This window comes from Armigeres subalbatus, chromosome 1 (assembly GCF_024139115.2).
Source record: "Armigeres subalbatus isolate Guangzhou_Male chromosome 1, GZ_Asu_2, whole genome shotgun sequence".
Classification (NCBI taxonomy): Eukaryota; Metazoa; Arthropoda; class Insecta; order Diptera; family Culicidae; genus Armigeres; species Armigeres subalbatus.
The window spans coordinates 309,703,909-309,729,646 of NC_085139.1; the positions used below are offsets into that span (position 1 = coordinate 309,703,909).

Genomic DNA, 25,738 nt, shown 5'->3' on the forward strand with positions numbered 1-25,738 from the left:
CAAATTCGCAAAACACTCTAAAAATTATTTCAAACTTTCTATCAACCGCTGCCTTGGAGTCAAGTACAAATGGGACAGCAATATAAGGAGGAACATCCGGTATTCGATAGCGATGGCTGATGTTCGGAGCATTCTCTTCGGCATCTTTCTACGAAGTAACTAATCTATCCATTATCGTGACGAAGATTCACTTGTCCTGTGTACCCGTAGGAGGAGACGAATAGACGTGAAGTTATATCATTCGTAACTACCCAGTGCTTCTCTTCTCGCTGAACAGAAAGCACTCTCGAAGAGATGCTCTTACCACGTCTTTAAGTTCGGAAGCCGGTACAGTTAGAAATGAGGAGTGAGAAGTGAGACGTCCCACTACTCAGTTTGCACTTCTCACTATTCACAGTGGGAAGTGAGGAATAAAGAGTGAGAAGTGAGTTGTCTCACATCTCTTTCTTCATCTCTCACTTCTTACTGTGAGAAGTGCACTTTTTTTTTGGGCATTTTTTCAGTGAGATGCGAGAAACGAGGAGTGAGAAGTGAGACGTCTCACTCCTTGCTCCTAATTTCCTACCTCTCATTGACTTCCTCTCACTCACTATTCGCAGTGAGAAGTGAGAAATGATGATTGGGATGTGAGACGTCAAATGATATATTTGGTCAAATGACATATTCGGCCGAACGACCTATTCGGCCGAATGACCTATTCACCAAGTTGACCAGTTCAGCCAAATGGCTTTCGCCTAGATGGGTTTCGACCTCATGGTTTGTTCGTCCTAGTGGAATTTGTCCAAATGGCTTTCGGCCTAACGACCCTTCCCATTATTGTTGAATGGCGATTGGCGATTCATTTTACTTATAGGGTAAATCCGGGTGAGATGCCGCACTTCAGAGATCTGATAGAACAGTCTTGATTTCTCTCCAGAGAGTACTTAATTCGTCTTAGACGGTTGAATACATTCCACTAAAAGAGCTTATTATATTTGTCTGAGTCTTGATTTAATTGTAGCGGAAACAACAACGTAAGTAGTAACTGCACCTTCTTATCAGCCAAAAAAAGAAATATAACGGTTAAACACTTTTTTTTACCCCTCGGAGGTCTTAACATTTCAAACGCTATTTTAAATAAAGATTTTTGTGTACGGTTTTGCGAAAATTCTTACGAATCCACAAGTTTATTTCATTCTTTTAATCATCTTAAAACCTTGTAGGTTATGTTTGTAAGCATTTTATGTTTTGAGTAAAAATTATAGTGATGTGGCATCTATCCCTTACAATCGGTATAGATGCCACAAAAAAAAACCGGTTGATATGCCGCACCTACCTACCATCATCATATTATTGAGATATTATTTTTTAATGGAGAAAATCATGTGAAATACGAAGACCAAGATATTGCAATGGGTCACGAGGAGAATCTTGTCCAAAAAATCCAGACGTCCTAAGATATTTGTTCCTTTCTTAATAACGTGCTCCAAAACGATGATATTTGCACAAGGAACTATTTCAACTTAATCTCTGTCGTTTTTTATTGACATCATGTGCGCTCACTACTGAAAACATTAGAATAATGGGAAACAAATCAATTTGTGCCCCATTCCTTCTTTTTTGGTCGTTTTTAATCTGAGTACATGTTATGAATAGTAAGAGCAGATACCCCACAAAGAAAAAGCAGGCATGGGAGAGTATTGCAATAAGAATGTAAGAATGTAGAATGTCAAACAAGTTGAAAGAACGTCGTGGATACAAAAGAACGCAATATGTGCAATTTTGACGATTTATATTATTGATTGTGGGAGAAAAACAACAAAGTTAAAAGCATTCTAATGACTAAAATCCTTGACTGTGTATTGTAATACAGCAGAAAAAAAAATTGTTCACTCGAAGAAATTTGTTTGTATTTTGGATTGAAATACAAATACAAATTTTTATGCTTATCTGAAAAATTACGTAATTACGTTTTGATACACCAAAAACAAATTAAAATCTCATTTCTCCAACATTTCCCACTTGCGGCATCTCCCCCTGAGGTGTGGCATCTCTACCGGATTTGACTTTATTATTAAAACATGAATAGTACAGTACGATTTATAGTTCTGCAAATGACTTCTACACAATGTAGGAGGATCCCGAAACTCCCCGGATTTACCCTATCACAAAATATTCGTCAGACAACAGATGCTCCAAGATATTTTTCAAATACCTTCGGAAGGACACAGCGCGTCAGATCCACCTAATAATCAAACTTCTGATTGTCTATCTGATAAATATTTGGAATGCGTTTCTATTTGGCATGACAGTATGGAGCACACTATGAGAAGCTTTAAAAATGGGAAAATTATTAAACTCTTTTATGAAATGTCATAAGACGAGTGCTATTCCATTTAACGTTGTAATATTCACATTTACTTTTTGCGACATCAACTGTAAGGCCGTTCTTAGTGTCTCGTACTTGACTCGATCTCTACGAGTCGAGTACGAGGCACTGACGAAGGCCTCATAGTTGAGATCGTAATACGTATCCGTAAAGATTACAACGTGGTTTACCTAAGTGGAGCTCGTCTCATGACAGGTGATAAAAAAAATATTTTTCTTATCTTGAAAGTCACGTATTCTAAAGTTAACAGTTCCAATGGATGTTTACGAACCTTCTGTTTCGAAAACAAATCGCCACAGAACCTACAAATCCACTCCAGTCTAATATTCCAGTGTAAATAAAATACTATTTGTATGATATACGACCCTAACTACCATCCTGCAAAGAAACATTTCGTAGTGTCAATAGTTAATGCCGTATCGAAACATAGAGAAGTTTTCCCATTTTTCGATTTTCATCAGAGCAGCGTTGATCCTAAAGCACTAACTCCCCCGTCCACCCACAAATCTCGCCTAATCTCCTCGCCTTAAGCCCAACCGGTACTCGTTCTCTATTCTCTCTCCGGGCGGCGGCAGGGGTCAGGGAGTGGGGTGCATGAAGTTGCCGGTTACAACAACTACGACGAAGGAAAAACCTTCTACAAATACCATCTCAGGCATTTTCGCGACATGCCCGTTGTCCGTTCGTCGTTCACCGCCAAGCACCCGGCCAGCAACAACAAGAACGCAAACGGCCTGCTGCCGTGTCGTCGTCAAGAAGATGGGATATTTCATCCATCTCCGCTGCCGGCCATAACGACCGACGACGATGGCAACGACGCCGGCGGCGGCGGTGCGAGGGAATGCCTTCATCTTGGGATATGGGTTTGGAATTTTTGAGATTTTCCTTAAAGGACCCATCTCGGACAGGATATAGAAATACCTTCCAAGTTCCACTCGAGGCAGAGATATTGGATGTTGACGTGGTCGTCGTCGTCGTCGTCGTCTGTCCCATCATCGTAGGTCGACGACGACGACGATGGCAAACTGTAAAAGGAAATGAGCACCGCACCGGAGCTGCTGTTGTTGTTGGCGTTGAAGGAGGTGGGAAATCGTTTCGCCGGGAATCATTAAATCAGGTGGATCGGATTTCTCGGATGGGAGTTTTAATTGTTTGTTATTGGTACGGATTCCTTGGCTACGGCAGCAACAGCAGCAGCAGCATCAGTGGGTAGAGCGGAAGCCAAATCCAAAGCACGAGTGGCAGCGTGGGATGGTTGGCGTTGTTTGTTGGCTTTAGAAGTGGGCGGGTGGATTCGCCCACTTTCATAAGCGAGGGCTTATCAACGAAGATTGCAGATTGTGGCTCAAGTTTACTTCAGTTGTTTATTATTCGAATCCATAATTTGCAAAGTAATGTGGGAAAGTTTCAATTTATAATCAAACTAGCCGCCGGTCCTTGATTGGAAGTCGGTTATTTTTGTTGTTTGATTTGGTAAGGAATCCAAAAAGGATAAAAGTTTCGCCTGGTTACGCAAACTTTGTAGCAATGTTGACTTTAATTTCTTCGTTAAAAATGAACGACCACGGTCAAAGACGAAATCGATAAGTTGAAAAACTGGCCGATAAAAGTAGACTAAAAGAATGCATTTCGTGTACTGGAGGAGGGGAAATGCGGTTCGGCATCTGGACGAGGCAATAGTCATCAGTGAAAACCCATACGTTGGATGTGTGTAAATAATGACAACGTGTGAACAATCTGGCGAGAAGGTTAGCTTTGTCACAAGTTCAACCAGAAATTGTTTAAAAAAAACTCTCTCGAGTCCTCTAAACTTTTTTAATGGATTATTTTAGAATTATTACACTCTGACCTCATGTAACTCAAGAAAATGCATGACCAACGCGAAGGTAGAATTAGTTGACGTATATTTGAAACGCGAGGGGTGGTTGGGTACAGTCTCCCAAGCAAACCTAGTTGTGGATGGAAATTAATAGCAGCGGGTTTTGAGCCTTATAGCTTGGGTTGTGGTGCAGGTGTGATGGCAGGTTCCAAACCATATTTGATGGCCACCTCTTTTGAATGCACCAGATTATAATTATTTATTTATTTATTCTAAGGAAGGAGTGGCCTCTGCAGTACATAGAAGTCGTCTCCATTCGGTAGACGGTAACCGCAATCTACGGAGGGTCCGCAAATCGTTTTCCACCTGATCGATTTACCTTGCCCGCTGCGCATCTCTCCTTCTTAGGTCCATCAGATTGACAAATTAGGAGCTGCCCATAGGCTTTTCCAGACTTCCAGTCTGACGATCCTACTGATCTACTTTTTCGTGACAGCCAAATGGTTTCTAGTGGAAAGCCACAGGGCATGGTCTCCGTTCTCTTCACGTTGTTTTGTGTCCCTCTCCCTGCAGACAGGTTGCGACCTGTGAAGCACAAACCGACTCACAAGCCAAAGACGAATCCGTCCATGTACCAATGCTCATTGCAGCTCTGCCACCAACCTTCGAATAGTCACCTTGTTATCCCCTCTCGTGAAACTTCTCAAAATGGCGTCATTGATAATGGTCTTTGAAAGAGTTCCAGATCCTCACTCCGTGCTGGTGTCCTCTGGATACCGGGAGGGACACTTACGCCGGTCATCGCGCACAGAATTCTGTCGCCTTGGATAAGGACAGAAATTCCGTATAACGGAAACCGTATTGGATTTGCCCCAGATGGCCACCTGCACGCGAAGATGAAAAGATAAGCGTTCATATCTATTGAAGGACGATGATAGAATATCAAACATTTGTCTGCGCAGGATGCGTTGCTTCAGGGTTTTGTTGGTGCTGTAATGACGGGATTGGTTTCTGATCAGGTCCATCCTCATCCGGCAGTTCACCCTCACGCAACGGAAACGTGACAGGAACAAGGAATTTGACTTCTTTTCTGTACGAGATCGGCTGCTCCGGTAGCTTGGTGCAGCTACTTCATAATTGGTTGATTAACCTTCCTAGCGTGTTTGGGTCAATATGATATATCAAATTGTAATAACTTTCAAACGCAACAATGTGATGGTCTGAAACTTCTTGACTTTTTCTATTTCGTGGAAAACTATGTTCCTGAGCGTTGACCTACTATGTACGACGTTCCTGAAGGGATCCAAATCATGAATACAGATAATATTTCTACAGATGTTCTAGGTTTTCCAAACCAATCTGGATTTCAGAGCCTTGGTCTACCAGGTCAATCACGCTTGGTACGAAACCAATAGGAACCCATGGTGCTCATCCCAAGTAGCACACGCAACATCTTCCTAAAAGCACCTTGATTCTATTCAGTTTCATAAAAGGCATTGGAAAAACATCAAAGCACGAAGAAGTTGCATCAAGATGTCAAAAACGATCGAATTGTGATCAGTGTTTCATTAAAATTGTAATGCAGTACGTGTTTGACATTTGGAAACAAACAAACAAAGAATACTGCACTTCATGTTGCAAACACGAAACAAAATCATTAAGTTGCATATTTTTTACCATGTAACTTCAATGCGTCTTTTAAAATTTAATTGTTTGTTTAAATTAAGTTGCAAATAAGTTGAATGTGTCTTCATGTTTAATTCAGCATCGTTCAACGTTTTGACAACTCACATTTTTTTTCCTGTTATGGTGCAATAAAATAACAGGAAACCCGAGTACAAAACTTCATAATCGTATGGTTTTTATGGTGAGTCAGCATGCAGTCCCTTCGAAGTGATGAATGGTGCTGTGGTAGAGTGAAGGACTATTAATCACAAGACCCATGAATCGAATCCAGTTTTATATTTTTATTTTATTATTTTTCCGCTGTAGTGTTTTGCATCATTATTGCAGTTTTACTGCAATCGAAGGATGTTTCCGTAAGCTCCACCTCTTGCGCTTTTTAGATTGCAAGAGAGTTTTATTTGATGGCACATACGCAAAGATTGTTTTTTTTTCGAATAGTGAAATGTTCAGTAGTGAAACAAGTTGTGCTGCTTGGGATAAAGCTCTTAGAGGTCTTGCGCATAATTTACAATCTAAATATGTCCAAACCGATTGTTTCAAGTTCTCCAAATCATTCTGGAGTTCAGACGAAGTGTTCTACCAAGCAACTGGGCTTGATACAAAGCCATGGTGTCCATGCAGGCCCTCACAGACCATGTGCGTGATTAACGATCTAGAAATGTCCAAACCGATTGTTCTAAGTTCTCCAAATCGTTCTGGAGCTCAGACCAAATGATTTACCAAGTGAACTGGGCTCGATTTCAATTCAATAACAACACAAACAGGCCCTTAGAAGTCATGCGCACGATCTAGATATGTCAAAACCCTATGTTCTAAGTTCTCCAAATCGTTCTGGAGTTCAGGCCAAGAACATGTGAACTTGGCTGTGAATTGTCTGAGATATTGCTAAGTCAAATCCGGGTCAGTATGACACGAACACCGTAAGTGTGAGTTTTTTTGTGTGAGCACTGTAAGAAGGTTAATACCCCAAACAGCGTTTTTCTGAGTCATGATTGTATGTCAAACCGTAAGAATCTGTACATACTTTACATGTTCACAATCTTTATCAGCGATTATATTTTATCCAAAAAGTTGTCTGAAATTTTTGTGAATGCAAAATTGTTTTATACATCAAACTTCCTATAATAAGATTTTAAAATCTTTTGGGGGCTTCCGAGCCTCTTGGAAGGAGGCTTCCGAGCCTCTTGAAAGGAGGCTTCCGAGCCTCTTGAAAGGAGGCTTCCGAGCCTCTTGACAGGAGGCTTCCGAGCCTCTTGACAGGAGGCTTCCGAGCCTCTTGAAAGGAGGCTTCCGAGCCTCTTGAAAGGAGGCTTTTGAGTCTCTTGAAAGAAGGCTCTGAGCTCTTGAAAGGAGGCTTCTGAGCCTCTTGAAAGGAGGCTTCTGAGGCCTCTTGAAAGGAGGCTCTGAGGCCTCTTGAAAGGAGGCTTCTGAGCCTCTTGAAAGGAGGCTTCCAGGCCTCTTGAAAGGAGGCTTCTGAGCCTCTTGAAAGGAGGCTGTGAGCCTCTTGAAAGGAGGCTTCTGAGCCTCTTGAAGGAGGCTTCTGAGCCTCTTGAAAGGAGGCTTCTGAGCCTCTTGAAAGGAGGCTTCCAGGCCTCTTGAAAGGAGGCTGAGCCTCTTGAAAGGAGGCTTGAGGCCTCTTGAAAGGAGGCTTGAGCCTCTTGAAAGGAGGCTCTGAGCCTCTTGAAAGGAGGCTTCTGAGCCTCTTGAAAGGAGGCTTCCTGAGCCTCTTGAAAGGAGGCTTCCAGGCCTCTTGAAAGGAGGCTTCTGAGCCTCTTGAAAGGAGGCTCTGAGCCTCTTGAAAGGAGGCTTCTGAGCCTCTTGAAAGGAGGCTGAGGCCTCTTGAAAGGAGGCCTGAGCCTCTTGAAAGGAGGCTCTGAGCCTTTGAAAGGAGGCTTGAGGCCTCTTGGAGGAGGCCTGAGCCTCTTGGAAGGAGGCTTCCAGGCCTCTTGGTAGGAGGCTTCTGAGCCTCTTGGTAGGAGGCTTCTGAGCCTCTTGGAAGGAGGCTTCGAGGCCTCTTGACAGGAGGCTTCTGAGCCTCTTGACAGGAGGCTCTGAGCCTCTTGACAGGAGGCTTGAGCCTCTTGACAGGAGGCTTCTGAGCCTCTTGACAGGAGGCTTCTGAGCCTCTTGACAGGAGGCTTCTGAGCCTCTTGACAGGAGGCTTGAGCCTCTTGAAAGGAGGCTTCCAGGCCTCTTGAAAGGAGGCTCTGAGCCTCTTGAAAGGAGGCCTGAGCCTCTTGAAAGGAGGCTTCCAGGCCTCTTGAAAGGAGGCTTCTGAGCCTCTTGAAAGGAGGCTTCTGAGCCTCTTGAAAGGAGGCCTGAGCCTCTTGAAGGAGGCTTCCTGAGCCTCTTGAAAGGAGGCTTCTGAGCCTCTTGAAAGGAGGCTTCTGAGCCTCTTGAAAGGAGGCTTCTGAGCCTCTTGAAAGGAGGCTTCCAGGCCTCTTGAAAGGAGGCTTCTGAGCCTCTTGAAAGGAGGCTTCCAGGCCTCTTGAAAGGAGGCTTGAGCCTCTTGAAAGGAGGCTTCTGAGCCTCTTGAAAGGAGGCTTCCAGGCCTCTTGAAAGGAGGCTTCCAGGCCTCTTGAAAGGAGGCTTCTGAGCCTCTTGAAAGGAGGCTTCTGAGCCTCTTGAAAGGAGGCTTCTGAGCCTCTTGAAAGGAGGCTTCTGAGCCTCTTGAAAGGAGGCTCTGAGCCTTTCTTGAAAGGAGGCTTCTGAGCCTCTTGAAAGGAGGCCTGAGCCTTCGAAAGGAGGCTTCCGAGCCTCTTGAAAGGAGGCTTCCAAGCCTCTTGAAAGGAGGCTTCCTGAGCCTCTTGGAAGGAGGCTTCCTGAGCCTCTTGAAAGGAGGCTTCCTGAGCCTCTTGAAGGAGGCTTCCTGAGCCTCTTGAAAGGAGGCTTCCTGAGCCTCTTGAAAGGAGGCTTCCTGAGCCTCTTGAAAGGAGGCTTCCTGAGCCTCTTGAAAGGAGGCTTCCTGAGCCTCTTGAAAGGAGGCTTCCTGAGCCTCTTGAAAGGAGGCTTCCTGAGCCTCTTGAAAGGAGGCTTCCTGAGCCTCTTGAAAGGAGGCCTGAGCCCTCTTGAAAGGAGGCTTCCTGAGCCTCTTGAAAGGAGGCTTCCTGAGCCTCTTGAAGGCTTCCTTGAGTTCCTGTCCTTCCCGATCCTGATCTTGAAAGGAGGAAAAGCTGGCCTCTTCAATCCTCCCACACCCCTCAGTTCCTTTCACCACCTGGGTTCACACCTCTCTGACATTCGCGTCCTGTCCCTGACCACCACCAGCCTGCGGTCAGTTTGATCGATCATCATTGTTGTCTGTCTCTTTCATGACATTTCGACTGTTTCAGGCCTTTCCACCAACAGAAATTTCCTGCTTGAACCTCCTAATTGAGAATTCAGTTTATCCTGAAATTGAAATCCGAGATTTATTGATATTCAAATCTTCATCTTCAAATTCATAAATTTGACGACTCTTGAATCTCATCGAATTTCGGAGAATCCATTGACTTTTCTCACGATCTGACCTTTTTCCGTAAAAATTCCTCTGAAACTGCAATCTGTGAAATTCAGAGTATTTTGAACGAAATTCGTCTTTGAAGAAACTCTGCCTCGGCAATCAAACAATTTCTTTTAAATTCTCGAAATTTAACGAGAATTCTGAAATTTAAATTTCTGAATTTCGTTAACATTACCCTCTTCTAAGAATTCTCTGTACCCGTTAAATTCTTCTTCGCGTTCTTGTGAAATTCCTCTGAATTTCGTTAATTCTTCAACTGCTCTAGGCCTTCCGATCTTGCTGAAGAAATTTTCTGAATTTCGTTAACGAAATTCTTTTCAGAAATCTCTGAGAATTTCCCTCCTGACTTCTGACCACCTCCCGTCTGAATTCTCGTTTGTCTCTGAATTCTCCTGACCTCTGAATTCCTCTGACTCTCGTTAAATTCTCTGTTTCGTTCTGAATTTCGTCAAGACCTTCCTGAATTTCACAGCCTGACTCACCTCCTGACCTCTGAAATTTCTCCCTGAAGACCTCTCGGAATTCGTTCCTCTGAATTTCGTTGTCAAGAAATTCTCTGACTTTCGTTAAGAAATTCTGAATTGTTATATTCTCGAATTTCGTTAAGAATTCTGACTCAAGAATTTCGTTTTGACCTTCTTTCGTTGACCTACTTCCTGACTGTTCTCACCTCCTGACCTTCGTTAAGAATTCTCCTGAATCCCGTCCTCCTGACCTCTCTGACCTCCATCCAAGAACCTCCTGTCAAGAAATCTCCTGACCTGTTCTCCTGAATTTCTGAATTTCAAATTTCCTGAATTCCTCCGACTTCGTTACATCTCTGAATTTCGTTAATTTCGTCAAGAATTTCAGAATTTCGTTGTTAGCCTCTGAATTCGTTAAGAATTCTCGAATTTCGTTAACTTCCTCTTCACTAAGAAATCTTCTGAATTTCTTTAACGAAATTCAGAGAATTTCTTAACGAAATTCAGAGAATTTTAACGAAATTCAGAGAATTTCAACGAAATTCAGAGAATTTCTTAACGAAATTCAGAGAATTTCAACGAAATTCAGAGAATTTCAACGAAATTCAGAGAATTTCTTAACGAAATTCAGAGAATTTCTTAACGAAATTAAGAGAATTTCTTAACGAAATTCAGAGAATTTCTTAACGAAATTCAGAGAATTTCTTAACGAAATTAGAGAATTTCTTAACGAAATTCAGAGAATTTCTAACGAAATTCAGAGAATTTCTTAACGAAATTCAGAGAATTTCTTAACGAAATTCAGAGAATTTCTTAACCAAATTCAGAGAATTTCAACGAAATTCAGAGAATTTCAACGAAATTCAGAGAATTTCTCAACGAAATTCAGAGAATTTCTTAACGAAATTCAGAGAATTTCTTAACGAAATTCAGAGAATTTCTTAACGAAATTCAGAGAATTTCTTAACGAAATTCAGAGAATTTCTTAACGAAATTCAGAGAATTTCTTAACGAAATTCAGAGAATTTCTTAACGAAATTCAGAGAATTTCTTAACGAAATTCAGAGAATTTTTTCAACGGAATTCAGAGAATTTCTTAACGAAATTCAGAGAATTTCTTAACGAAATTCAGAGAATTTCTTAACGAAATTCAGAGATTTTTTTAACGAGATTCAGAGAATTTCTTAACGAAATTCAGAGAATTTCTTAACGAAATTCAGAGAATTTCTTAACGAAATTCAGAGAATTTCTTAACGAAATTCAGAGAATTTCTTAACGAAATTCAGAGAATTTCTTAACGAAATTCAGAGAATTTCTTAACGAAATTCAGAGATTTTTTTCAACGAAATGCAGAGAATTTCTTAACGAAATTCAGAGAATTTCTTAACGAAATTCAGAGAATTTCTTAACGAAATTCAGAGAATTTCTTAACGAAATTCAGAGAATTTCTTAACGAAATTCAGAGAATTTCTTAACGAAATTCAGAGAATTTCTTAACGAAATTCAGAGAATTTCTAAACGAAATTCAGAGAATTTCTTAACGAAATTCAGAGAATTTCTTAACGAAATTCAGAGAATTTCTTAACGAAATTCAGAGAATTTCTAAACGAAATTCAGAGAATTTCTAAACGAAATTCAGAGAATTTCTTAACGAAATTCAGAGAATTTCTTAACGAAATTCAGAGAATTTCTTAACGAAATTCAGAGAATTTCTTAACGAAATTCAGAGAATTTCTTAACGAAATTCAGAGAATTTCTTGACGAAATTCAGAGAATTTCTTGACGAAATTCAGAGAATTTCTTGACGAAATTCAGAGAATTTCTTGACGAAATTCAGAGAATTTCTTGACGAAATTCAGAGAATTTCTTGACGAAATTCAGAGAATTTCTTGACGAAATTCAGAGAATTTCTTGACGAAATTCAGAGAATTTCTTGACGAAATTCAGAGAATTTCTTGACGAAATTCAGAGAATTTCTTAACGAAATTCAGAGAATTTCTTAACGAAATTCAGAGAATTTCTTAACGAAATTCAGAGAATTTCTTAACGAAATTCAGAGAATTTCTTAACGAAATTCAGAGAATTTCTTAACGAAATTCAGAGAATTTCTTAACGAAATTCAGAGAATTTCTTAACGAAATTCAGAGAATTTCTTAACGAAATTCAGAGAATTTCTTAACGAAATTCAGAGAATTTCTTAACGAAATTCAAAGAATTTCTCAACGAAATTTAGATTATTTCTTAACGAGATTATTTCTTCAGAGAATTTCTTAACGAAATTCAGAGAATTTCTTAACGAAATTCAGAGAATTTCTTAACGAAATTCAGAGAATTTCTTAACGAAATTCAGAGAATTTTTACACGAAATGAAGAGAATTTTTTAACGAAATTCAGAGATTTAGTCAAGAAATTATGCGAAATAATTTTTGAAATTCTGCTAATTTTGTTAAAAAAATATCCGAATTTCTTTAGGAAATTCTCTGAATTTCAATTCTCGGAATATCGTTAATTCTCAGAATTTCGTTAAGAAATTTTGCGTATTTCTTCTTGTTTACTTCCTTTACTTCCTTTAATCCTTTTTCTTTCTTTCTTCCTTCTTTCTTTCATATTTCATCTTATTTATTTCTAACTTCTTTCTTTTTTCTTTTTCTTTCTTCATTGCTACATCTTTCTTCCTTCTTTCCACCTTTTTTTCTTTTTTGTTTCTTTCCTTCTTAACGAAATTCAGAGAAATTCGTCACAAAGACGACGTCACGTCGTTAAGAAATTCTCCGAATTTCGTTAAGAAATTCTCCGAATTTCGTTAAGAAATTCTCCGAATTTCGTTAAGAAATTCTCCGAATTTCGTTAAGAAATTCTCCGAATTTCGTTAAGAAATTCTCCGAATTTCGTTAAGAAATTCTCTGAATTTCGTTAAGAAATTCTCTGAATTTCGTTAAGAAATTCTCTGAATTTCGTTAAGAAATTCTCTGAATTTCGTTAAGAAATTCTCTGAATTTCTCCGAATTTTGTTAAGAAATTCCCTGAATTTCGTCACGAATTTCTCCGAAATTCGTGAAGAATTTCTCTGAATTTCGTTAAGAATTTCTCCGAATTTTGTTAAAAAAAATCTCTGAATTTCGTTTAGAAATTCTTTGAATTTCGTTAAGAAATTCTCTGAATTTCGTTAAGAAATTCTCTGAATTTCGATAAGAAATTCTCAGAATTTCGTTAAGAAATTGTCTGAATTTCGTTAAGAAATTGTCTGAATTCTGTTGAGAAATTGTCTGAATTTCGTTAAGAATTTCTCTGAATTTCGTTAAGAAATTCTCCGAATTTCGTTAAGAAATTCTCCGAATTTCGTAAAGAAATTCTCCGAATTTCGTTGAGAATTCTCCGAATTTTTTTAAGAATTTCTCCAAATTTCGTTAAAGAATTCCCCCGAATTTTGTTAAGAATCTCTCAAAATTTCTCTTAGAAATTCTTAGATTTTCGTTTAGAAATATTCCGAATTGTAAATCGGAAAATGGAAAAGATCATGCAGATTTTTCTGGAAGAATTCGAAAAAAAATGTTTGTTTTATTACAAACTTTCTTCTGAAGGATTTGAACCGGTGCCAGCGAAAGTGGTACATGTTACATTGCGTAAATTTTACAGGAGACGCATTTATCCAAAAACCTCAAAAATAAAATTCGAATTAGCTATTTTCTGCAATTTAACTGTACCAACGTGTTATGACTGGTGTACCTAAAGGTAGTAATGAGAAATATGCGAAGTTTCTTGACAAATGTCAAGTTTGTTTAAACAAAATGCACATGTACCACTATTAATGGGAACAAAACGCAACAGAAACCAAAAATCGTTGCCAGTAAAAGTGGTACATGTTCTTTTATAAAATTATTTTAAAAGGCAGTTAAATATATTTAAATTTAAAATAGAGTTAAAATCAGTTGCAGGAACATCTTTGTTGTTGAATTTTCTTTTCAATAAGCTGATTTTAGATCGTAGAACTGCACATGTACCACTTTTCCTGTCAACGAAATTGACATTGTGATATATACCAGAAATTAAAAAGTGCATATCTCCAGATTTAGATGTCAAAAATCACTTTTTCGTTATTGCCTTACCAGATCTTTGCTAACAGAAGCCGTTGGTGTACAAAACACAAAATCGACAAAAATGGTTTATGTACCACTTTCGCTTTTAATAATTTATTTAGAAAACAAAAAAAAATATATTTAAAAAATTCGAAAGTTGCTACAAGATTAAATAAATTAATATCAGCTCGTTTTCGAAGCCTGTGCAAAAGTCTATTTGCTGATTCATCATTCTCATCTAACACGATACACGAAGCATATCAATTTTCAGATCTGTTGAGCAGTATATCGCTTCCGAATGCGAACATTCGCAGACTATACTTGAAAACTATTCCACCATATTTCACTGAATTGCCTGATAATTGAGCTTTTTGCCGAGATCGACAACAACTATTTGATTGCTCAACAAGTTCGTTATCTGGCTCGCCTCCTGCCAGCGCCTGAATTATTCCCATCCCCCAGCATGGGGTAATATGCCAACACAACATCCCCATCAACCTATTTGATTAACCGAGGCGGACGTAAAATTTGCAACAATTTCAATCAAAAATGTTTTGACGTTGGCTTCAGTCTGCCCGCCCGCCGCACATTCCACCCCTAATTACAATCGTTCCGCAAACACTCGGATCCATACATCACCACCCCAGCCCAGTCCACAGATGCGAGTAATATGACTCCATGGGAAAGCCCCAATAAAAGCAATGTATGGTAAAATGAGAACCACCATGAGATGAGAGTTGGCGCCCCGCGACTTACTTTCTGTTACATTTTATCGCCCCGAAAAGAGCCAGAGCGAACCATATCTCACCGGGGAGAGGCTGCTTCCATCACTGAAACTCGAGAGCGTAGCGTCGTCGTCGTCGTCGGTCCGTCTCTGTCGGGTATGGTTCGCTGTCAGCCACCCATCAAATCACCCCCTCGCTCGCAATCGGCAAACGCACTTCAATTTTCCTCACCCACCCAGGCACTACTGGATGGAGTGGATGGCGTATCGCAGCAACCATCTTGCTGCGAAAGCGAAAACAACCACACAGCAGGCCGAGTGCCGGTGGGGGGTGGTGGTGCGTGGCAGGCATCAGCATCCGACGGCCGGGGGAATGGGAAATGAATCGAAAGAGCCCCTATTCGAGAGATTTATCACGAAACGGAATTAGAGACTAAAAGTGCAATATGTGTGTCGATGTGCGGCGGAGTCATTCAAACACACAAAAGCGAAGGCGTTCGATGGCAATCTATGGGCGGGGTGGGAGACGGTATCGGAAACGGTGTACATAGTGGTTGGATGGTAGTCGAAATCTTGATTGTTTTCACTTCATAATGTTTTATTTCCAAAGCATGTCTTAATTGGGACATTGTTGCTTTTAGCTTTGTGTGTTTCTAAAACAAACTTCCTACCGAGGTTTCCAAATAACGATTTAAGTCATTTTTTGGTAGCTACTCACCACTGATTGAAAATTGTTCAGATTGGACTATGTCTGAGTTTCCAACTGGGAAAATTGTATTTCGAATCCACGATTTTCTTCCAAATTCCTCGGAATACTCGTCACTGCGCGTCATCTAGTAAACTTGCCCTGGAAGCAACAGCAGCAGCAGCAGCACCAGAACCATCCCGGAGGAGCAGGGCGACTCATCGTTCGGGAATGGGACTTTATGAGGGAAGTTTTTCCTTATTTCCAGGCATCCGAGAAGGATACATTCTGTTTATGTATGCTCGCTGCCCCGCTGTGCACAGGTCGGGGGGTGCTCGAAAGCAGGTGTGAGACAGGGGTCGGTCCGTCGGGTACTCATAAATTTGCAGAATTTAAGCGGATACACAGAAGCTATCCGAAGGGTCGCCGAAACAGAATACGGGGGTCGGGGCGAGCAGACTTTAACAAAGTATCAATCGAAATTAATTTCATGCTACTTCTTATGTTCGCTCGTCGTGGTACAACTCAGCAACCCTTGCCCGAATGTTTGTCAACCGGTCGGGTTTGGTGGGGGTTCAAGGCGAGCGGCCTACTACGTGGGAGTTGTTGTTATTTCGGAAGACTACTCGAAATGAAAAGCGGCCGGCAAATTGAGTGGTTGGCTTTTGGTCCTCGAAGCGAACTCGTCTCCGACGTTGGCATTTCCGTTCCGAAGCGTCGGAAAGTTGTCCGTTCCATCGGGGGATTTTAGATCAAAAACAGACATTTAATAATGTCTCGTTGTTGCGCTGCGCCAGGGTGATGCGATCTGTCGGGTTGGTGAGAGTTTTTGGCCGCAGGCAACGCGCAATGGGTTGAGCAATAAGCAACCAACCGACGACGAGTTTTGATTCGCAGGACCTCCCTGACTGGCGCTGGTTGGTTACGGGTTCCCCAGTGCTGTTTGTTCGAGATGAAAAGTTACATTTTCAAGTGGGATTTGCTGGCCCGAAACGGGGACCAGGATAACGAAATCGAGCGATGCATTCAGGAAAAAAAAGGACGCAACAGCAACGCGCGGATGAATAAGCGGTTGAAGACGGGTGTGGCGGGGATGAGTGCGTGTGAAGGGATAACGTTATTATGCCCCAGAATGGAGGGCAGGGAAACCACTTGTCCCGGGTGAATTGAAAGGAGTCCTTCAAAGATATAGACACAGAAGGCAACATTTAATGGGTGGGTAAACCGGTGAGGATTCCTTTTGATGACGCTCCGGTGCCAGAGGGTAATCCAATTTGCGTGATTTCTTTCGGGTTTGGTGTTTTTCTGTGCCCAGTTATTCTGTGCTGTGTGGTGGGATGTAGTGAAATATTGCTTGAATGCGTGTTGTAATTTTATGGAGGCACTGGGACTTCAATGGCAAATTTAATGGTGAAAGTGTTCAGCTTTTCTTGTCGTAATGAGGCGTCACCACAACTACATAGTCCATTCATTTCACAGTGTGAAGCTGTAGAAGGTCATTATAGAGCTATGTCTTATCAAAGGAATGTTTGCTAATTCTTGGCGAATAATTAAAATAAAACAGTTATACAAAATAAAACAGTTATTGCACTAATAAGTTCTGAGACTAAATGGAGAAATTAACTAAACGTGTAATTGGCCATCCCACTGAATAAATAACCACGCATGAGAAAAGAGTAATATGTTTAATTTTGTGTTTTACAGAAGTATAAGAAATCTACACAAAATCTATACAGCACTTATGCAATTAATAATGGAAATGAAGGAATTTCAAGATAAACGAAAGGATTACCTTGGATTTCCAGTAAACCTTCTGCTGTTCTAGATGAATATCAATTGACATTTGTAATGGAAAGATTATTAAGCTCTTTTAGTGGATTTTTTAAAGCTTTTTTACTCACACACTTAGAATATGGAATTGGATTAATGAAATGAAAAACATATTTGGAAATTTTTCGAAATTTACAAAAGGCCATTAGGCCATTGAGATCTAAAGATTTTTAGTTCGGGATATCAGGTTCTGATACCTTTGTTCAAGAAGTATTTTTCTTGTTGGCATTACATCCCTCACGGAGGCTTTGCCACCTCACAGCTTCATTTACCACTTCCACAGTTATTAACAGCGAGGTTTCTAAGCTAAGTTACCTTTTTTGCATTCGTATATCATAACTCATAAGACTAACACGATTATACTTTCATGCCCAGGGAAATCGAGAAAAACAACCCGAAAATTTTCTACACCGAACCGAACCGGGAATCGAACCCGACCTCCTTCAGCATGGTCTTGCTTTGCAGCCGGTCAACATACCACACGGCTAAGGAAGTCTCCTTAGATCAAGAAGTACTCACCGTTTGCAGCAGATATTGCCCTGAATCACGTGGCTTGAATCACCCAGCTCTGTTTTGAAAAATTCTGCTCGAAAGCCTCCTTTCAAGACGCTCGGAAGCCTCCTTTCAAGAGGCTCGGGAAGCCTCCTTTCAAGAGGCTCGGGAAGCCTCCTTTCAAGAGGCTCGGGAAGCCTCCTTTCAAGAGGCTCGGGAAGCCTCCTTTCAAGAGGCTCGGGAAGCCTCCTTTCAAGAGGCTCGGGAAGCCTCCTTTCAAGAGGCTCGGGAAGCCTCCTTTCAAGAGGCTCGGGAAGCCTCCTTTCAAGAGGCTCGGGAAGCCTCCTTTCAAGAGGCTCGGGAAGCCTCCTTTCAAGAGGCTCAAGAAGCCTCCTTTCAAGAGGCTCGGAAGCCTCCTTTCAAGAGGAGGCTCAAGCCTCCTTCAAGAGGCTCGGGAAGCCTCCTTTCAAGAGGCTCGGGAAGCCTCCTTTCAAGAGGCTCGGGAAGCCTCCTTTCAAGAGGCTCGGGAAGCCTCCTTTCAAGATGCTCGGGTAGCCTCCTTTCAAGAGGGTCCGGAAGCCTCCTTTCAAGAGGCTCGGGAAGCCTCCTTTCAAGAGGCTCGGGAAGCCTCCTTTCAAGAGGCTCGGGAAGCCTCCTTTCAAGAGGCTCGGGAAGCCTCCTTTCAAGAGGCTCGGGAAGCCTCTTTTCAAGAGAAGAATGAATTTCGTTAAGAAATTCTCCGAATTTCGTTAAGAAATTCTCTGAATTTCGTTAAGAAATTCTCTGAATTTCGTTGAGAAATTCTCTGAATTTCGTCAAGAAATTCTCTGAATTTCGTTAAGAAATTCTCCGAATTTCCTTAAGAAATTCTCTGAATTTCGTTAAGAAATTCTCAGAATTTCTTTAAGAAATTTTGCGTATTTCTTCTTGATTACTTCCTTTACTTCCTTTAATCCTTTTTCTTTCTTTCTTCCTTCTTTCTTCCATATTTCATCTTATTTATTTCTAACTTCTTTCTTTTTTCTTTTTCTTTCTTCTTTGCTACATCTTTACTCATTCTTTCCACCTTTTTTTCTTTTTTGTTTCTTCCTTCGTTTTCCCTTCTTTGTTCCCATTAGCTTTCCTCTTTCTTCCTATTTGCTTTCCTCTTTTTTCTTCTTTGTTTCTTCTTTTTTCCTCTTTTCTTCCTTCTTTCTTGCTTATTTTTTCTCTCTTTCTTTCTTCTATTCCTCCCTTTTTTTCCTTTTTGTTTCCTGTTTTTCTTCCTTATTTCTTTTAACTTTCTTCATTTTTTTCCTTCTTTATTTCTTTTTGCTTCTCCTTTCTTTTTTCTTCACTATTTAATCTTTTCTTCTTCCTTTCTTCCGTTTTTCTTCTTTCTTTTTTCCTATTCTAATTTTTCCTTGTTTCTTTTTTCTTCTTTCCTTCCTTTTTTCTTTCTTCGTTCTTCCTTCTGCTTTTCTTCCGTTTTTCTCCTTTCTTTTTTCTGTCTTTATTCCTTTGTTTTCTTTTTTCTTCATTCTTTCATCCTTCTATCTTCCTTCTTTCTTTCTTCTTTCTTCCTTATTTCTCTATTCTTTGTTCCTTATTTCTTCCATCTTTCTTCGTTATTTCTTCTTTCTTCCATATTTCTCTCTCGTTTGTTCTTCATTTCTTCTATCATTCTTCTCTTTTCCTGTTACTTGCTTCCTCCTTCTGTGTTTTGTTTTGCTTCATTGTGTCTTCTCTCTTTCTTCTTCCTTCCTTCTCTCTTCCTTTTTCTATTTTTCCTTCCTTCTTTCTATCTTCCTTCTTTTTTTCCTTCTCCTATCTTCCTTTTTTCGTGTTTTCTCTTCGGTTCTTTTTCTTTCTTACTGTATATATCGTCAAGAAATTCTTGGAAATTCGTTAAAAACTTCTCCGAATTTCGTTAAGAAATTTTTCGAATTTCGTTAAATTTTTTTTCGAATTTCATTAAATTTTTTATCGAATTTCGTTAATAAATTCTTCGAATTTAGTTAAAAAATTCTTCAAATTTCGTTAAGAAATTTTCCGTTATGACATGCTTCGTTAAGAAATTTCGTTGAAAAATTCTCCGAATTTTTTTAAGAAATTCTACGGATTTTGTTAAGAATTTCTTCGAATTTCGTTGAAAAATTCTCTGAATTTCGTTAAGAAATTTTCCAAATTTCGTTAAAAAAAATCTCCGAATTTCGTTAAGAAATTCTCCGAATTTCGTTAAGAAATTCTCCGAATTTCGTTAAAAAATTCTCCGAAATTCGTTAAGAAATTCTCCAAATTTTGATGAGAAATTCTTCGAATTTCGTTAAGAAATTGTCCGATTTTCGTTAAAAAATTCTGCGAATTTCATTAAGAAATTCTCCAAATTTCATTCAGAAATTCTCCGGAATTCGTTAAGAAATTCCTCGAATTTCGTTAAAAAATTCTTTGAATTTCGTTAAGAAATTCTCCGAATTTCGTTAAGAAATTCTCCGAATTTCGTTAAGAAATTCTCCGAATTTCGTTAAGAAATTCTCCGAATTTCGTTAAGAAATTCTCCGAATTTCGTTAAGAAATTCTCCGAATTTCGTTAAGAAATTCTCCGAATTTCGTTAAGAAATTCCTCAAATTTCGTTAAGAAATTCTCCGAATTTCGTTAAGAAATTCTCCGAATTTCGTTAAGAAATTCTCCGAATTTCGTTAAGAAATTCTCCGAATTTCGTTAAGAAATTCTCCGAATTTCGTTAAGAAATTCTCCGAATTTCGTTAAGAAATTCTCCGAATTTCGTTAAGAAATTCTCCGAATTTCGTTAAGAAATTCTCCGAATTTCGTTAAGAAATTCTCCGAATTTCGTTAAGAAATTCTCCGAATTTCGTTAAGAAATTCTCCGAATTTCGTTAAGAAATTCTCCGAATTTCGTTTAGAAATTCTCCGAATTTCGTTTAGAAATTCTCCGAATTTCGTTTAGAAATTCTCCGAATTTCGTTTAGAAATTCTCCGAATTTCGTTTAGAAATTCTCCGAATTTCGTTTAGAAATTCTCCGAATTTCGTTTAGAAATTCTCCGAATTTCGTTTAGAAATTCTCCGAATTTCGTTTAGAAATTCTCCGAATTTCGTTTAGAAATTCTCCGAATTTCGTTTAGAAATTCTCCGAATTTCGTTTAGAAATTCTCCGAATTTCGTTTAGAAATTCTCCGAATTTCGTTTAGAAATTCTCCGAATTTCGTTAAGAAACTTTCCGAATTTCGTTAAGAAACTTTCCAAATTTCGTTAAGATATTCTTCGAATTTCGTTAAGAATTTTTCGAATTTCGTTAAGAAATTCTTCAAATTTCGTTAAGAAATTCTTCGAATTTCGTTAAGAAATTCTTCGAATTTCGTTAAGAAATTCTTCGAATTTCGTTAAAAAATTCTTCGAATTTCGTTATGAAATTCTTCCAATTTCGTTATGAAATTCTTCGAATTTTGTTAAGAAATTTTTCGAATTTCGTTAAGAAATTCTTCGAATTTCGTTTAGAAATTCTTCGAATTTTGTCTAGAACTTCTTCGAATTTCGTTTTGAAATTCTTCGAATTTTGTTCAGAAATTCTTCGAATTTCGTTTAGAAATTCTTCAAATTTCGTTAAGAAATTCTTCGAATTTCGTTAAGAAATTCTTCGAATTTCGTTTACAAATTCTCCGAATTTCGTTAAGAAATTCTCCGAATTTCGTTAAGAAATTCTCCGCAATTTGTTAAGAAATTCTCCGAATCTCGTTAAGAAATTCTTCGAATTTTGTTAAAAAAAAATTCCGAATTTCGTTAAGAAGTTCTTCGAATTTCGTCAAGAAATTCTTCGAATGTTGTTAAGAAATTCTCCGAATCTCGTTCAGAAATTCTCCAAATTTTGTTAAAAAAATTTCCGAATTTCGTTAAGAAATTCTTCGAATTTCGTTAAGAAATTCTTCGAATTTCGTTAAGAAATTCTTCGAATTTCGTTAAGAAATTCTTCGAATTTCGTTAAGAAATTCTTCGAATTTCGTTAAGAAATTCTTCGAATTTCGTTAAGAAATTCTTCGAATTTCGTTTAGAAATTCTTCGAATTTCGTTTAGAAATTCTTCGAATTTCGTTTAGAAATTCTTCGAATTTCGTTTAGAAATTCTTCGAATTTCGTTTAGAAATTCTTCGAATTTCGTTTAGAAATTCTTCGAATTTCGTTAAGAAATTCTCCGAATTTCGTTAAGAAATTCTCCGAATTTCGTTAAGAAATTCTCTGAATTTCGTTAAGAAGAGATTCTCCGAATTTCGTTAAAAAATTCTCCGAATTTCGTTAAGCAATTCTCCGAATTTCATTAAGAAACTCTCCAAACTTCGTTAAGAAATTCTCCGAATTTCGTTATGGCGAGGCGGTATTTTCTCCGTAGGGAATGTAATTTCAATAAGAGGAAGAAGAATAGAAGTATGAATGAAGTTATTGAAATTTTGAAGACCAGTTCTCCAAATTTCCGAACGAACAACATAAATTTTTTAAAAAGAAATCGTCGTTTTCAGTGAAAAATCTTCTGATTCCCCGGAATTTATGTTAATTTTTAAGGGTTTTGATTAAAATAGCAGTCTTTCACATGTCTCAAAAACAAATACTTTGAGAATAATTTCCGGAAAGAATTGTTTAAATACCAATTTAAACAACTATTCTTAAGGAATTTCATGGATGAAATTCTTTGATATTTTTTTATAATCTGATAACGTGTTCTACTATCCTGAACGAAAATCTGTTCATTGTTGAGACTACTTCTCCATAGTTCTGAAAGGAATGTTTTATATTAATTAATTTTCTAAATTTCAAAAACATATTAGCGGAAAAAAAAATGCCTGAATGATATTTGAAACAATAAAAACATTCACCGTACCCAACATATTAATCAGATCCTTAAACCTTTAAGCTTCACCGATTTCACAAAAAGTACCGAATCCAATAAGATTCAACATTTCGATCGAGCACTAACCGTTCCCCGTTTCTCTCCTCCCTTTCCCCAGGTCTATGTCGGCGCCGTCAACAAACTGTACCAGATCTCGAGCGATCTGAACATCATCGCGGCCGTCACGACCGGCCCGCACAACGACTCGAACGAGTGCTCGATCCTCGAGTGTCCCACCGACATCGTCCGCCGGCCGACGGACAACTGGAACAAGGTGCTCCTGATCGACCAGTCCGCCAGCAACCTGATCGTGTGCGGGTCGCTCTTCCAGGGCATCTGCCACATCCGGTCGCTGCAGAACGTGAGCATCATCGAGCACGAGGTGCAGGAAGCGGTCGTGGCCAACGTCGCCAATGCCAGTACGGTGGCGTTCATCGCTCCGGGGCCGCCGGTCCCGTCGGAAAATAACGTCTTCTACGTGGGCGTGACCTTCACGGGGAACTCTCCGTACCGGAGCGAAATTCCGGCGGTGGCCTCCCGGAGTCTGGCGAGGGATAAGCTCTTCCAGATCGCGTCATCCGCCGTGACGACCGGAACGCGGATCTTTGTCAATTCATACGCCAGGGAATCGTTCCTGATCAACTACGTGTACGGGTTCAGTTCGGAGCGGTTTTCGTACTTCCTGACGACGCAGCATAAGAGCAGTGCTCACAACACACCCAAAGAGCTGATCACCAAATTGGTGAGGATATGTCAGGACGACTCGAACTACTACTCGTACACGGAAATTCCCGTGGACTGCATCAGCGAGAGTACAAAGTTCAATGTCGTCAATGCTGCGCACGTGGGGAAGCCTGGTCCGGATCTGGCGGAGAATCTCGGAATAACCACCGAGGACGATGTCCTCTTTGCAGTGTTCTCGGACAGCAATGACTCGAAAAACGCAAACAAGTCCGCCCTGTGCATCTACTCGTTGAAAGCCATCCGTCGGAAGTTCATGCAGAACATCAAGTCCTGCTTCAACGGAATCGGCCAACGGGGGCTCGATTACATCTCGGTCAATATGCCTTGCGTTCCGACCAAGCTGCAAACCATTAGCGAAGATTTCTGCGGTCTCGATGTGAACTCTCCTCTCGGAGGTGAACAAGCGATCGCCTCCATTCCGGTCCTGTTGTCCGAGCTGAAGATGACGTCGATAGCCGTGACAACGACTTCCAATTTCAGCGTCGTCTTCATCGGCACGCTGACCGGTCAGCTCAAGAAGGTGGTCGTCGAATCGTCCGGCTCGGCTCAACAGTACGCCCTGATGAACGTGGACGTCGGGTCCCGGATCCAGCCGGATATGTATCTGGACACTGTAAAATATGATCTGTACTTGATGTCAAAGCATAAGCTGTTTAAAATTAAGGTCTATGATTGTTCGGTGTATACAACGTGTGTTGCGTGTCTATCAGCGAAAGATCCCTTCTGCGGGTGGTGTTCCCTGGAGAATAAGTGTAGTCCGAAAAGTGAGTGTCAAGATAATTTTAAGGATCCCCTGTCGTGGCTGAGCTACAAGTCCGGCAAGTGCACCACCATCACCAGCGTCAGCCCGAGCCAGCTGCAGCGGACGACGGCCCGGACGCTGGAGCTGATGATCGAGAACCTGCCGAACCTGAAGGAGCCGCTCGTGTGTGCGTTCACCTTCGCCAACATGGAGAAGCCCATCATCACCAATGCGACCAAGAAGCGGAACGGCGTCAACTGTACCACGCCCCGGACTGACCTACTGCCGCAGATTGGCTACGGAAAGAGTGAGTATACCGAAATGTGTTGCCAAAGCGGGGAGGGAGCTGGGGAAAAAGGACACGAAGGGTGGAAATCGATGTCCATTAGTGCTGATTTGCTTTCCGATGAAAGGGGTGAGATTCGATTTTTCGGGGTAGCGCGTTCGAGCGCAGATGGGAAGTTAATGTGTTTTGTGCCGGTAAAATGTGTTTCTCTCGGGGGAGTGGGGGCGAGAATAAGGGTGATTCCAATCGAAAGTGGTTTGATAAGAATAATAATAGCTTTCAACACAATCGAATGAGGCTATAAATTGGTTCTACGGTTGGACCTCACAAAATTGGTGATTTGATGTTAATTACGCTTTGTTTTACTCATCACTAGATGGAAATAATCGAGCCACGTTGTATGATAAATGCGATTACTTTCGATTTTGACAATTCGTGTGTGTTATTTTCTACAGAGTTTCTTATCGATTTTATTTTTAGCCATGCGACACAAATTTTTCAGAAATATTGTCCTAAAAAGGACACAACACTTTTTACTCGAGAACTGAGAAACAAAAAGAGAATCCCATCGAAACTTTTAAGCACATTGAGATGATGAAAATTATTTTGTGGGAGAGATAGATTAAAGAGCACCTCCAGAAAAAAACAATGTTTAAGAAGAAAGTAGATTCGAAATTATTTTAATATAAAAACAATAATTTTTATAAATAAATAGCTTTCAGAGTTTAAAGCTCATCACACTTCTGTGTTTTATGTTTTGTGATTGGCCAGAATTATGTATGTTGCACAACGAAATAACTGAATGATTATCTGTGATTCCCTAATCAGTTATTATGCTTCCTACATACTTTTAGATGATTCAAACAACCTAAAAGGAAGAAAGTGGTGAGGAATATAAACAGCCAAACAGTTGAATAATGTTTTAACACTTTTTTAAGCGTTTTGTTTTTTGCTAATTATTAAGTTCAATACTACATATTGTTACACAAAATCACAGGAGCCACTGATTTTAAAAGGAAAACTAAACTAGTCGAGTCCCGGCCTTTTTCAACCACGTCTTGCACGGCAGTCGGCTCGATAACGAATGCCTATTTCTTTCAAGAGTGGTAGTAGACTGAGCGAGGACTTTACACTCAGACTACAGAACTCAACTAGCCAGCGTAGGGATGTACAATTTAACTCTTTTGGCCTTGAGTTAAATTACTAGTTTACACTATGTCGAATAAATGTTGCTTAAAGCTGGTGTTTACTTCTACATCTGGTCATGGATTACTTCCGATCAATCAAAGATTACATCTGTTTAAATGTGTAACCCATTTATGAAGAAAAGTGCTTCTAGAACGCTTTTGGAAAATCCTTCTAAAATTGTTTTGGTATTTTGGACTGAATTCATTTCCGATTTTGTTTTTAAATTTTAGCAAGATTGTTTTTTTCTGAGTTTTC

At 39.8% G+C, this 25,738-nt stretch overlaps 1 protein-coding gene across 4 annotated transcripts in view; it reads left to right on the forward strand.

The window, feature by feature from the left end:
- Positions 1–25,738, forward strand: part of LOC134207908 (plexin-A2) — a 200,251-nt gene that overhangs the window by 142,610 nt on the left and 31,903 nt on the right. For all 4 annotated transcript variants that reach the window (XM_062683960.1, XM_062683959.1, XM_062683961.1 and 1 more), the window contains one exon: positions 22,642–24,316. In XM_062683960.1, the coding sequence (XP_062539944.1) occupies positions 22,642–24,316 (1,675 nt within the window). The remainder of the gene's footprint in view (positions 1–22,641; positions 24,317–25,738) is intronic.